General features: G+C 38.2%; 1 protein-coding gene across 1 annotated transcript in view; it reads right to left on the reverse strand.

Annotated features, from left to right (window-relative positions):
* Window positions 1–12,018, reverse strand: part of PEX7 (peroxisomal biogenesis factor 7) — a 75,116-nt gene that overhangs the window by 59,034 nt on the left and 4,064 nt on the right. The window contains exons 3-4 of the mRNA XM_015572059.1: window positions 10,970–11,027; window positions 9,956–10,106 (exon numbers count right to left, since the gene is read on the reverse strand). Of these exons, the coding sequence (XP_015427545.1) occupies window positions 9,956–10,106; window positions 10,970–11,027 (209 nt within the window). The remainder of the gene's footprint in view (window positions 1–9,955; window positions 10,107–10,969; window positions 11,028–12,018) is intronic.

Genomic DNA, 12,018 nt, shown 5'->3' on the forward strand with positions numbered 1-12,018 from the left:
TTTAATGAACGGGCATGGCTGTGTTCCAATAAAACTTCCTTCTGTGCATTCCAATAGCACCTACTTCTGATTCAGCATTTACCATATTTTACTAATATCCATGTTAAATAACTGCCATACCTGCTAGATTTTGAAAGACCCCTCTAAGTAAAATCTTAAGATGTACATCTTGTACATCTATGCTCATTGCAATATAACTCAATAAATACGAATTAAAATAATTAAACCAGCCAAATTATCTTCACAATCTGTAACTCTGCTTTAAGTAGGTATAAAGAGCTATTGATTTCATTTTAAAAGATAACTGAATACAACTAAAGAATAACATCACGAGCTCACACTCCATTGCCTCTATCCATTTCCAGCCTGATGCAGGATTTGAAACCTCACCTTTTAAAACTGCAAGAGCCTCCACAGGCTCAGAGAGAACCCAGCCCTAATGAGATCAAAAGCTGGAGGTAAGAAAACTATGCTGATGGCAAGTGTCCTGCCAGCTGTCTTATCTGTCACACAACATGGCAAGCATTAGGGCTCTGGATAACACTAAGGATAGGCACACATGATGAGGTTAAAAATGGATTAATGAAGAAGGAAATAAAGGTGACTCAATCAGTAACCAGTAACCAATACTTTACTGTGTTTAAAGTGTTAGGACATGGGGAAGTAACTAGCAGTATAAGTCAGGATACTGTGTTTTAAAAAAAGAACTATAGACATAAGTATAAAAGTGCTGGGGTGGAAACGTCAGCTTGATGCCCAGAAGAGAAGGATTCAAGCAGGGCCTTGAGGGCTGGCTACAATGTTAATAGCAGGAAGCAGAGGTGCAAACACTGACCAGAAACTCCTCTGAAGATATATATGGGCACAGAAAGCACCAAGATATTAGGACTAGTGAACGCTGCATAATGCCAAGGTTTTGTGCCTAGGGACTGTCAGTGATGGTGGCTTTAACAAACTGGAAGACTGGAGGAAGGAAGATAAGGTGTAATTTTAGAAGCACTGAATTTGAGGTGACAGCAAGAGTCAAGTTGAAATGTCTAGTAAGAACAGGGGTTTTGCATTAACCTCAAGCACTGGAAAAAGTTTATAGCCATAAGGATGTTTGGGATAAGGTCCATTATCCCAACCTTAAGTCAACTCACTAATCTATTCAACAAGTATTTATTAAGCACCTACTATATACAAGGCACAAATTGAGGGGTGGAGGATGGGGGGTACAATGTAAGACAAGACAGATGAAGTCCCAGCCCTCATGGATGCTATATTTTAGCGGGAAAAACAGGCTGTAAATAAATAAATAAATAAATAAATAAATAAAAAATTACAAAGCCAAGTAAGGAGACTAAAAAACAATGACAAGGGCAGGAGGTCACCTCTCAATGGTGTTCAGGGAAGACCGCTCTGAGCAAAGAACTCTGTGCAGTAAAAGAGAAAACTGCAGATTTGAGAAGAAAGGCTTTCAGTAGAAGAACAGGGAAAGACCCAGAAGTATGAAACAAGTGTTTCATGTTTGAGGAAGAGCAAGGTCAAATAGGAGGGACAAGAACCCAAAGGGCCATGGTTACGTGTTTGTTATAATTTCTCTTAAGAGGCTACACCCATCAACTACCAGCTAGATTATAGCATTCTTCTAACTGTTCTCCCCATTCATTTTTGCTCACCTCTAATCTGTTATCTACATTGAATAAAAAATTACTTTTGTAAGACACTTAATGTCGACCCCCCTGCATAAAGCCCTTCAGTCATTTCATCCTATATAGTTCCTGCAATTTACAATCCTCACTCTACACTGAGATTTATCCATGCTGTTATTTACTACTGGAAGATAAAAGCATGCAAAACTAGACATGACTAGGGATTCATACATATATAGTAAAACTAAAAGAAAAAATACATAAACAGAAAATTCAGGATAGTGGTTGCTCCTGGGAAGAAAGGAGGAAGGAAAAAGGGAGGGAAAAGAATAGGATTAAAAAAAAAAAAAAGGAGATAGAGGACAATAACCAGGGGTTCCACGGTATCAGTAAGGTTTTATTTCTTCAGCTAGGTGATGACTATACAAGTGTTCATCATACATTTTTTACATACTTTTATATGCATGAAATATTTCAGAGTAAATTATTTTAAATCTTCAATGTCTTTCCACTGATCTTAACATAAGGGCCAAAATGCTCACTGCTCTGGGCACATAGGCTCAATCCTTCCCCTTCCAGCACACACTTTCCTTTGCTGCTAACCCTGTTCCTCTGACCTCTCCACCTAAATAGCCAATTCCTATTCTCCTGTCAGACTCAAGGACGTCTCTGCCCCAGACAAGACCCCCGACCCCCACGCAGCACGCTGCACATTCACAGCACTGACCACATTGTAACTTAAATAACCAGCAGCAGCTCAGGACTCTCCCCAGAGGGGCAAGGACTCCGGAAGGGGAAGGACCCTGCCTGACTAGTTCATCTTCCCCATAGGCCTTTGCAGACAGTGGAGTTAAAGTTTTTGGAATGAATGAAGGGGCAGAGAAACAAATCTGAATGGAAAACACATCTCCCAATAGCCCACTCTTCCACCTTTTTCCTATTCTCAATTCCCCCTCCTCTACCACTCAAGTAGTGCGCATGGCAAATGGTCAAAGTACAAAAAAGAAGAGAAATACACAGCTATGCTTTAAAAGCAGGGTCCTCTAAAGGCCTGTCTTAAGAAATTGCTCTTGGCAGTGGTGAAGAAAATTAATTTAAAAATTGCAAAAAGAAAAAGACACTGAACACTATTTTGTGCTACTTTATGAAATCTAAACCTCATCAAAATCAGTTTGGGAGGACAAATTTTATTACTGAAACTAAGTCCCAAAGAGCTCATTTTTAATCTACTGTACAATAGTGCCCTTTTTAAAGTTGGTTTATTTAATTAAAAATCATCAAAGAAAAACTGTCTGGAATGTTCACACTTATCTGTATCAATACAAAGGAAAGGAACACCGACTTTTAATTACTGAGTAGAAAGGGCTACATGCTACTTTTAACGTGAAATGAATTTTTAATCTTTCATGACAGAACATTTTTAATGTGCATACAAGTAAAGAAAACAGAATAATAAGTCCCTGGGTATCTGTCATTTACCTTCTATAGTTATTGACATTTTGCCTATCTTGTTTTATCCCATTATTGACTAATTGACTACTGGAGTATTTTAACATTAGACAATTTCACTCATAAATACTTCAGAAGGTAAGGATGGTTTTCTTTTTTATATATGCACAAAACCATTTTCAAACCCAACAAGATGAACCAAAGTTCCTTAATATCACCTAATACTGTCCATTTTTATATTTCCCCAATTGTCTTTAAAATGTCTTTTTACAGTTAATTTGAATCAGGATCCAAATAAACCCATATTTTACATTTAGGTGCTATCTCAGAGGTCTCTTCTAATCTAGGAAAGTCCTCTAGTCCTCTTCCCTACCTTGCTTTGCCTGCCCCCCTATTCCCATGACATTTATTTCTCGAAGAAACAAAGTTATGGTCCTGTAGTATCTTTATATTCTGGACTTGGCTAATTGTTTCCTCATGGTGGTGTTTAACTTTTCTTCTACCTTTCCTATTTCCTTTAAATTGAAGTTAGATCTAGAGGCTTCATTAGATTCAGTTCAATCTTTTTTTTTTTGCTTACTATTGTATTAGAAGGTATATAATTTCTGGTTGATCCACTTGTAGTGATCCTAAAATTGTTCAGAAGGTGTACCAGTCTTAAATTAACGGTTTCAGCATCCATGCATAACCCTTACTTAAAGTCACTTAGTTAGGGGCTACGAAATGGCGATGTTATTCCTCCTGTATTAATTAGCTAGAATTCTGTTATAAGAAATTTTCCACATCAACTGTTTACTCCACAATTAAATTCATATAGGAAAGGCAGGATAAATGCCTTCATTCTTTACCTTTATTTATCAATATTCAGAATGAGGCAGTTATCCTAGTAATCTTCAATGGTGACCAGTTGGGGTTTTTTTTATAAGTGAAAATATACATATAAGTGTGTCTGTGTATGTATAGTTTTTCAATCCATTGCTGTCATTCCTGTTGATGTTCAAATTGCCCCATCATAGTCCATAAGCGCCTCTTCAGGTTGTATCTTCTAACCTTTTGACAGGATCTCAGTGGCCTTTATAACTTTCTGACCAACCCATCTCTATGTGCCACAACATCATTTCTTGTCTTTCTCACAATTATTAGTAAAAATCAAACTACACCAAGCAGGGTGATGAAGAGAGAGAGGGCGAAGAGAAGAAGAAAAGAAGGGAGGGAGGGAAGGAGGGAGGGGAGGAGGGATAGATATCTCTTTGGTTGACAAATCTGTTATTGGATAGTTTTAAATATAAATACATTTCTAAAGAGAACAAAATGGTGTTAAATGTATGAGTTGTCATTCTGTATTAATAGTTTTTTTGGGTACCTATCATTATAAGCTTGTCAGCTACTATCATTATCAAAGAGGTAAATAATTGACTCTGTTTTAAAATAAGGCACATCTTTACTATGAAATGTATAGTTAACTACATTTTCTCCACAATATATTACTTGTTGGATAGTTATTTAAAAAATACATTTTACTAGTATAAGCAATGATAAAAAAAATTTAAATGGATCAAATATCTTTTAAGTTTTCAGCAGATTGATAAGCCTTGCCATTTGACAATGAAGACAAATTTTAACTATTTTTTAAAAAGGTAATAAGCACACTGAAAAGTAGACATTGAAATAAACACTGTCTATGACATATTTAAAGTGAGTTTGAACTCGCTTTCCATAGCACAGTGCTGTAAGTCATGAAGTAGAGAAACAAAGATAAAACTCCTAATTACCCTCTTTTTTCTCCTCGCTGAACCTTTTAAAATTTTCCTATTCTTCCACTCCTATTATACACTCAGCAGCAGTCTAAGCTAAAGGCATTTTATGGGGCCCAAAAGACATAACAGCCTCTGCAGCTGCCAGTTAACATAGAGAACTTGATTTCTGCTTTGATGCTAAATTTAGAAGCCATGCAAAGGAATAATGTCCATGATTTTCTTTCATTTCACCAAGACCTTCATTCCTCAAGGCCTAAAATATATCTAGGTCTTGGATTTCTTCTTTTTGCTTCAGTACCTACTTATCTGACTATCTGAAAAAGGATTGTTGGACATTTTTCAGACAGTCACTGAGTGGTGAAATGAGCAACTGGAAGATTCCTAACTTGTTTCATGCCTTTACAACCCTACTATAATAAGAGAAAAATAATAATAGCTCATTATTTATTTAGTGCTGGCTCTGTTCTAAGCACTCACAACAAACCTAAAACACCAACTATTATCCTCGTTTGCAATTGAAGAAACTAGGTTTAGGGAAAGTAACTTGCCCAAGGTCACACAGCTGGAAAGTTATAGAGCCAGGATTCAAAACCATTCTAAACTCTCCCATGGGAGAAAATGACCCATTGTGTGCTATTCTATTGTATAACAAAGTTTCTCTGAACACATTGGTGGGGAAAAATAGGAATCACCTGTGATCATTCACTTACTAATTTATTCAACAAATTTTTTTTAAAATATATTTTATTGATTTTTTACAGAGAGGAAGGGAGAGAGATAGAGAGTTAGAAACACCGATGAGAGAGAAACATCGATCAGCTGCCTCCTGCACGCCCCTCGCTAGGGATGTGCCCGCAACCCAGGTACATGCCCTTGACCGGAATCGAACCTGGGGCCTTTCAGTCCACAGGCCGACGCTCTATCCACTGAGCCAAACTGGTCTCGGCCAACAAATTTTTATTAGCTCCTCAAAACTCTCCTTTGACTTTAAATCCTTTTAAGTGTCTCTGCATATTTGGTATAAGAGACAAACTTTGAATAAATGCTGTGCTCCTCTTTAATGAAAAAAAGCCAAATATTTGGTATTATAATACTGAGTTTTAAGTTGATCATCAGAAATTCTTTCTCTTAACAACCTCATGGAGGATGACTTTTATGAGATACCTACAATTCTCTACTCATCACCCTTCTTGGTGTAATTTGAGTTTTATAAACAACTAGAGGCCCAGTGCATGAATTCGTGCACCAGTGGGATCCCTCAGCCTGGCCTGCAGGAATTGGGCCAAAACCAGCTCTCCAACATCCCCTGAGGGCTCCTGGGCTGCGAGAGGGTGCAGGCCAGGCCAAGGCACCCCACTGGTGCAAGATCAGGGTTGGGGAGGGACATGGGAGGTTGGCCAGCTGGGGAAGGACCACGGGAGGGTTCCAGGGCATGTCGGGCCCTTCTCGCTCAGTCCCAATCGGCTGGACCCCAGCAGTAAGCTAACCTACTGGTCGGAGCATCTACCCCCTTGGTGATCAGTGCACATTATAGTAACTGGTCGACCAGTCAACTGTCTGCCCCCTGGTGGTCAGTGCACGTCATAGCGAGAAGTTGAGCAGCCTTAGCGTATCATTAGCATATTATGCTTTGATTGGTTGAATGGACAACTGGACAACGGGACACTTAACATATTAGGCTTTTATTACATAGGAGGATTGTGAGAAAAACAAGAAGTAATGTTATGGCACATAGAGATGTTTGGCTTCCAAAGGGTTCCTTCTTGTTCACACAACCCCAACTTTGTCCTTCAGGAAAAGCTCTGTCCTTCCTCACCTGAAGGGTGAATCTCATTTAGGTGAAAGCAGGAGTGGTATAGAGTTAGAACTGGGCATGTGATGCTCTTCCAGCCACTGAGACATGAAGAGGTGCTGCTGTAAGGCTTTAGGAAAGTCCCAAGATAGGGACATTCACTTTTTTTGCTCTTTGACCTCACAGGGTGATGAGATAATAGTTGGAACTATAAGGAGAATAAGAAGAAAAGAAACCCACTAAGGATAAGAGAGTAGAAAGACAGAAGGAACTTGAGTATTTGATGGCATTATCTCAACCTTTGAATTAACCAAGCCTAGACCCATTCCACCTCCATATGCTTGGTTATGCGAAATAATAAACTCTGATTATTGCATGCATTTTTTTTTGTTCAGTTTTTTATTATACTAACAGCCAAGGCATCCTAACTGATACAAATGATTTTCAAAAACTGCATTTGAAAAGAAAATGAGGAAGGACAATCTAGAATAATAGTCTGACAAAAAACAAACAAACAACAAAGTATGTCCTCAGTTAAAAAAAACAAGTTACATAATTAGAGGATGATGTAAACCTAGTTTAACAGCAGTTCAAATAACAAAGACTGAGGTACTTTAGTAATAGATTCAAAGTAACCCAACACTATGACATGGCTGAAGAAAATATACAGCCAGGTTAGGTAACATTATTAGAATTAGAGGCTCAAGATTATGTTGGCAAAGTCTTATAAAGCCCAGCATTGATCAACACATTTATGGGATAAATTAGGTATAGAATATTAAAAGCAACACTAAAGAACAGGAGAGTATGCAAAGAAGTTTACCAGGAGGGTGACAAATGTAGAGACCACGTAACCTGAGGACAGGTTAAAGGAATTACAAGTGCACAGTCTGGAAGAGAGAAGACTGAAGGGGACATGATGACTATTTTCAAGGGTTCTCCTGGAAAAGGGAGATTGGACTTAATCTCACCACTTCACAGAAAGGCATTAGAAGCAACAGTTCGTTGCCTGGAGAATAGATTTGGGCTTAAGAGAGCTGTTTCTAACCATTACAGCAATCTAAAAGTCAGGTTAGTTATGGAAACAGTGAAATTCGATTTCACAGAAATGAAGCAAAGACTGAGAGACCATCATGAGGAACATTCTAGAATAGTATTTTCCAGAAGGTAGTATGTACAGAGTGGGGCAAAGCAGGTTTACAGTTGTGAGTACATGAAACACAGTTTATTCTTAAATTATTATTACTAGAGGCCTGATGCACGAAATTCGTGCAAGGGGCTCAGCCCTCGCAGCTGTAGTTGTTTGCCTCGGCAGCTTGCCTCAGCCCTTGCAGCCCCAGCTTCATCCAGAAGGTCATCCGGAAGGTCATTCGGCTGTCCAGTCCAATTAGCATATTATGCTTTTATTATTATTAACTAAAGGCCCAGTGCACGAAATTCGTGCACGGGGGCAGGAGGTCCCTCAGCCTGGCCTGCACCCTCTCTAATCCGGGACCCCTCAGGCGATCCCACAAACCGGCAGTTGGACATGCCTCTCATAAACCGGGACCACTGGCTCCTAACCACTCGCCTGCCTGCCTAACTGATCACTTGTAACCCCTCTGCCTGCCTGACCGCCCCTAACCACCTCTGCTTGCCTGATCACCCCTAACCACCTCTGCCTCGGCCACGCACCCAGGACCCAGGCACCCAGGCTTCCCTCCTCCTGCTGGCCGCAGGCACCCAGGACCCAGGCTTCCCTCTTCCTGCTGGCCGCAGGAACCCAGGACCCAGGCCGGCTTCACTGGCCGGCTGCAGCTGCTGGCACCGGGACTGCAGGCGGGCAGCTTCTCCCGGGCCCAGCTTTGTCAGGAAGGACATCCAGAAGATGTCCGGTCTAATCAGCATATTACCCTTTTATTCATATAGATTATTGTATTATTTTCCATACAAACAACTATAAAACTACATTTGCTCCATGCTGCAGTACAAATACCACTGGCTGTATGAGATGATTTTAACTGGTACATAGACTTTATTTTATTCATTATATGTTTATTTTAACATGTTACAATTTAATATATATACTAAATTAGCTATCAATCCTATGGTTTCATGAATGTAACTATTTTAAAATGAGTGAAATAACATAAAGCTCACTTAAAGAAAAGCATTAAGTGACATACTTAGATATTTTATGACCCATTAGTTACAGCTCTAGAATTTATATAGATAAATAATACATGGCACCAAAGATTTAATAAAAAGAAAAAAAAAACTTTTGAAAGAAAAAATATTTTTTAAAAAATTTTTTAATTAATTATATGTAGTATAAGAATATGGCAAAAATCATGAAGGTACCACAAAAATGTCTGCATTTTGGACATCCTGCTCTGTGGAAATTCTTGCATTGAATATCCTGAAACTAAAGTTCTTCTTTACCAAAGTTGTCTTAATTTTCAGTGATTCTATGAAAATATAATAATTTATAACTACCCTTATTCAAAGAGCCTTCACAATAAAATAGAAAAACTATAATTTTTCATAATTTTCACTCACAATTTTAGAAACACCGATTTTTAACAGCTATAGCTATAAAATGATGTCTGGATTCCTCATAATGAATCTTTTATCACAAAAGACTAATACTGCATCTGATAAGCATTTACTAAGTAAAGGCTTCTATGGGCCAAGCCCTGTGTAGACACAAATTTTAAAGTAAATTTGCAAGTTTTCATTTGAAGGATTTATTGCTACCTCAAGAAAAATGTTTAGACATTTAAAGTAAAACATCAAAAGAGCATGTCTTTACCATCATGTTCATTAAAAACATAAATGTATTTTAATATAACTTAATAAGATCAAACTATTTTTTATGCTACACACTATCTAGAAATATGAACCTGATTTAGATTTAAAATCTCTTCAGTAATTGACGTTCTTGCTCCAATATATTCTGAAAATCCTCTGGAATCCTACTGAAGACCTAAAGGCAATCTTGCGATGTCTTGTGAAAAGTCCGCCTACCTCTATCTTGAGGCAGATTATGGCAGGCATACTCCCACAGCAAGAGGACAGAGAGCTGGAGGAACTGATGCCACGGTATGCTTACGAATGGAGGCATTTCTACTGACTAATGAGAAACCTGACCTCTTCTTCTTTCCTAGCTCTTTCGACCAAGAGGTAGTTTATGTCTGAATAATCCAATAATAAGTGACTTACAACCTGTAGGACAAACACCAAAGCTTAAACTTCTTATCCCCTAAGACATTTCCCCAAGTTTGCATCCCCAAATATATTTCACCCAAAGAAGAACCTTAGGCCCAGGGAGACTCCCTTCCTACCTCCTGAGTGTGCTCCTTGTAGACTTGCAGTGGCCCTGTGGGTTTGGCGGTGTCCCAGAGCTGCAGCGAGCCATCCCCACTACAAGTGACCAGGACATGTTCATTGTTCTCACTCCAGGTCACGTCAAACAAGCCATCGTTCCAGTCAAAGCTATACCAGGAAAAATTACAACAAAAACATCTAGTTATATAGGCAGCTGAATATAAAATAAAAATAACATTACAGTTTTTTTAAGTTTATCACATTTTAACACATATTATCTCACCTGATCTTCACAACAATGAGAAATAAGTACAACTGGCACTTGTCATATGCAGAAACAAGTTCGGAGAGGTTAAAAGAATAGCCTAATTCATACAGCTAGAGAACTGTAAAGCTATATTAAAATTAGGTCTGCCCGCTAGCAATACAGCACTATTTACATGAGGGCATGCTGCCATACTTGGGTGCTCCCTGTTTTTTGTGGTTCAGAGGCAGGACTAGCAAGCACTTTAAAATACTAATTTAGAGCAATAATTTCAATGTCTCCCATAAATCTTTCACATGAGCCATGAGCAGGTAGTTATTTTCTGACAGCGTTTCCTTTCCTTGCTCTACCCTGACTGCTCTGACAGAGGTGTTGAGTCCAACATACAGACAAGACATGCATGGAAAGACAGGAAAGAGATCTACAAAATGGGTAATTAGCTTCTGAATGAGTGAAGCTAAACAACATTAAGAAGAGAGCAAAGATACAAATGTCACACAGCAATATACTAATTAGTTCATTTTTTTTTTTAGTTTTATAATTCCTAAATGGACACTAAGAGATAAGAGCTGTAGAAGAAAAATGACAATCAAACTTGATGGCAAAAGTAAGTTCTACACTATGGAAACGCTGAAGTTTCTTTTATATTGCAGATTTTAAAATTTAAAAAAATTGTATGGATAAAGAAGATTCAAAACCAAATTCTATTAAGGCTTTAATAGCAAAAGAGAATACATATGAGTTAATAATTAGAGATCCATCTTACCTTCTAAAAATCCTAAGCCCAGATTCATCTTGATCCAATATTAGCAGAGTTCCACAGCCTAAGGGGAAAAAAAAAAGTTGAGGTCATGCTGTGGAACCCACCAAGGGGCCATTTAGGTCAAGGAAGGATCAAGCACCGAGTACCCAACTTTACTACCATGAATTTCTCCCTGAAGTTATTGAGACCATATTTACAAAATAATGGGTTTGTCTTCTCCATTTGTCCTTCTATATTGTGTTTCAATCATTAAATATTAAACTTACCATCTCACCTATGATTGGAATCCTGATAGCCCTAACAGAGGAGATATTTGAGTTCAGATTCTGTGGCCAGGCAGGTACCAAGCACACAAAAGTCCTAGATGGGTATTATCATCATCCTTACTTATAGCTGATAAACCTCTGGCTTACAGACCTGCAGGCCTCTGCTCCTGCTCCATCACACTGCCTTGCCAATAGATCTCAAATGCATTAAACATGGGGTTTTAAGACAAAATAGCTGGTGGAATTTACCACAAATTTGGTGGTAAAGTGCTGAACAGAATATATGTTAGATACCAAAGATGAATTATTTTTATTAAGGGACCAGCATATTTTAAAAGTTTATTTGTTATAGGAACTGGGGAGGGGACTCTTTTATTTATACCTGACTGGTTTCTTTGTTTTTAAATACTAACTCCTTTAAAGTTTTTGTAAAGGTTTTAATTTAAAATATCACAAACTCATGGGTCTACAACCTAACTGATGGGCAATTATTGTCAATCTAAATGTGCAAGCGCTAAGTGCTAATGGTGAAAATATAAGAAAGCAAATATTTCCTCCGAGTTTTGGAAATCACCGTATTTTTTTCAGGTGTAGGACCAAACAAAAACTACGACAGGAAGCTGACATTATGTAGGGACTTGTTTCGTAGATTTTCAGTGTTTCAATAATAGCTAGGATATGAATTAAGAGAAGAAAAATTAAGACTGAAACCCTGCATTTCAATCTAGTCCATGACAATGAACTTAAACCCCAAATAAGTGCTTGCAAGTAAATGTCTGTATTCCT

The sequence above is a fragment of the Myotis davidii genome, unplaced genomic scaffold (assembly GCF_000327345.1).
Source record: "Myotis davidii unplaced genomic scaffold, ASM32734v1 scaffold266, whole genome shotgun sequence".
Lineage (NCBI taxonomy): Eukaryota > Metazoa > Chordata > Mammalia > Chiroptera > Vespertilionidae > Myotis > Myotis davidii.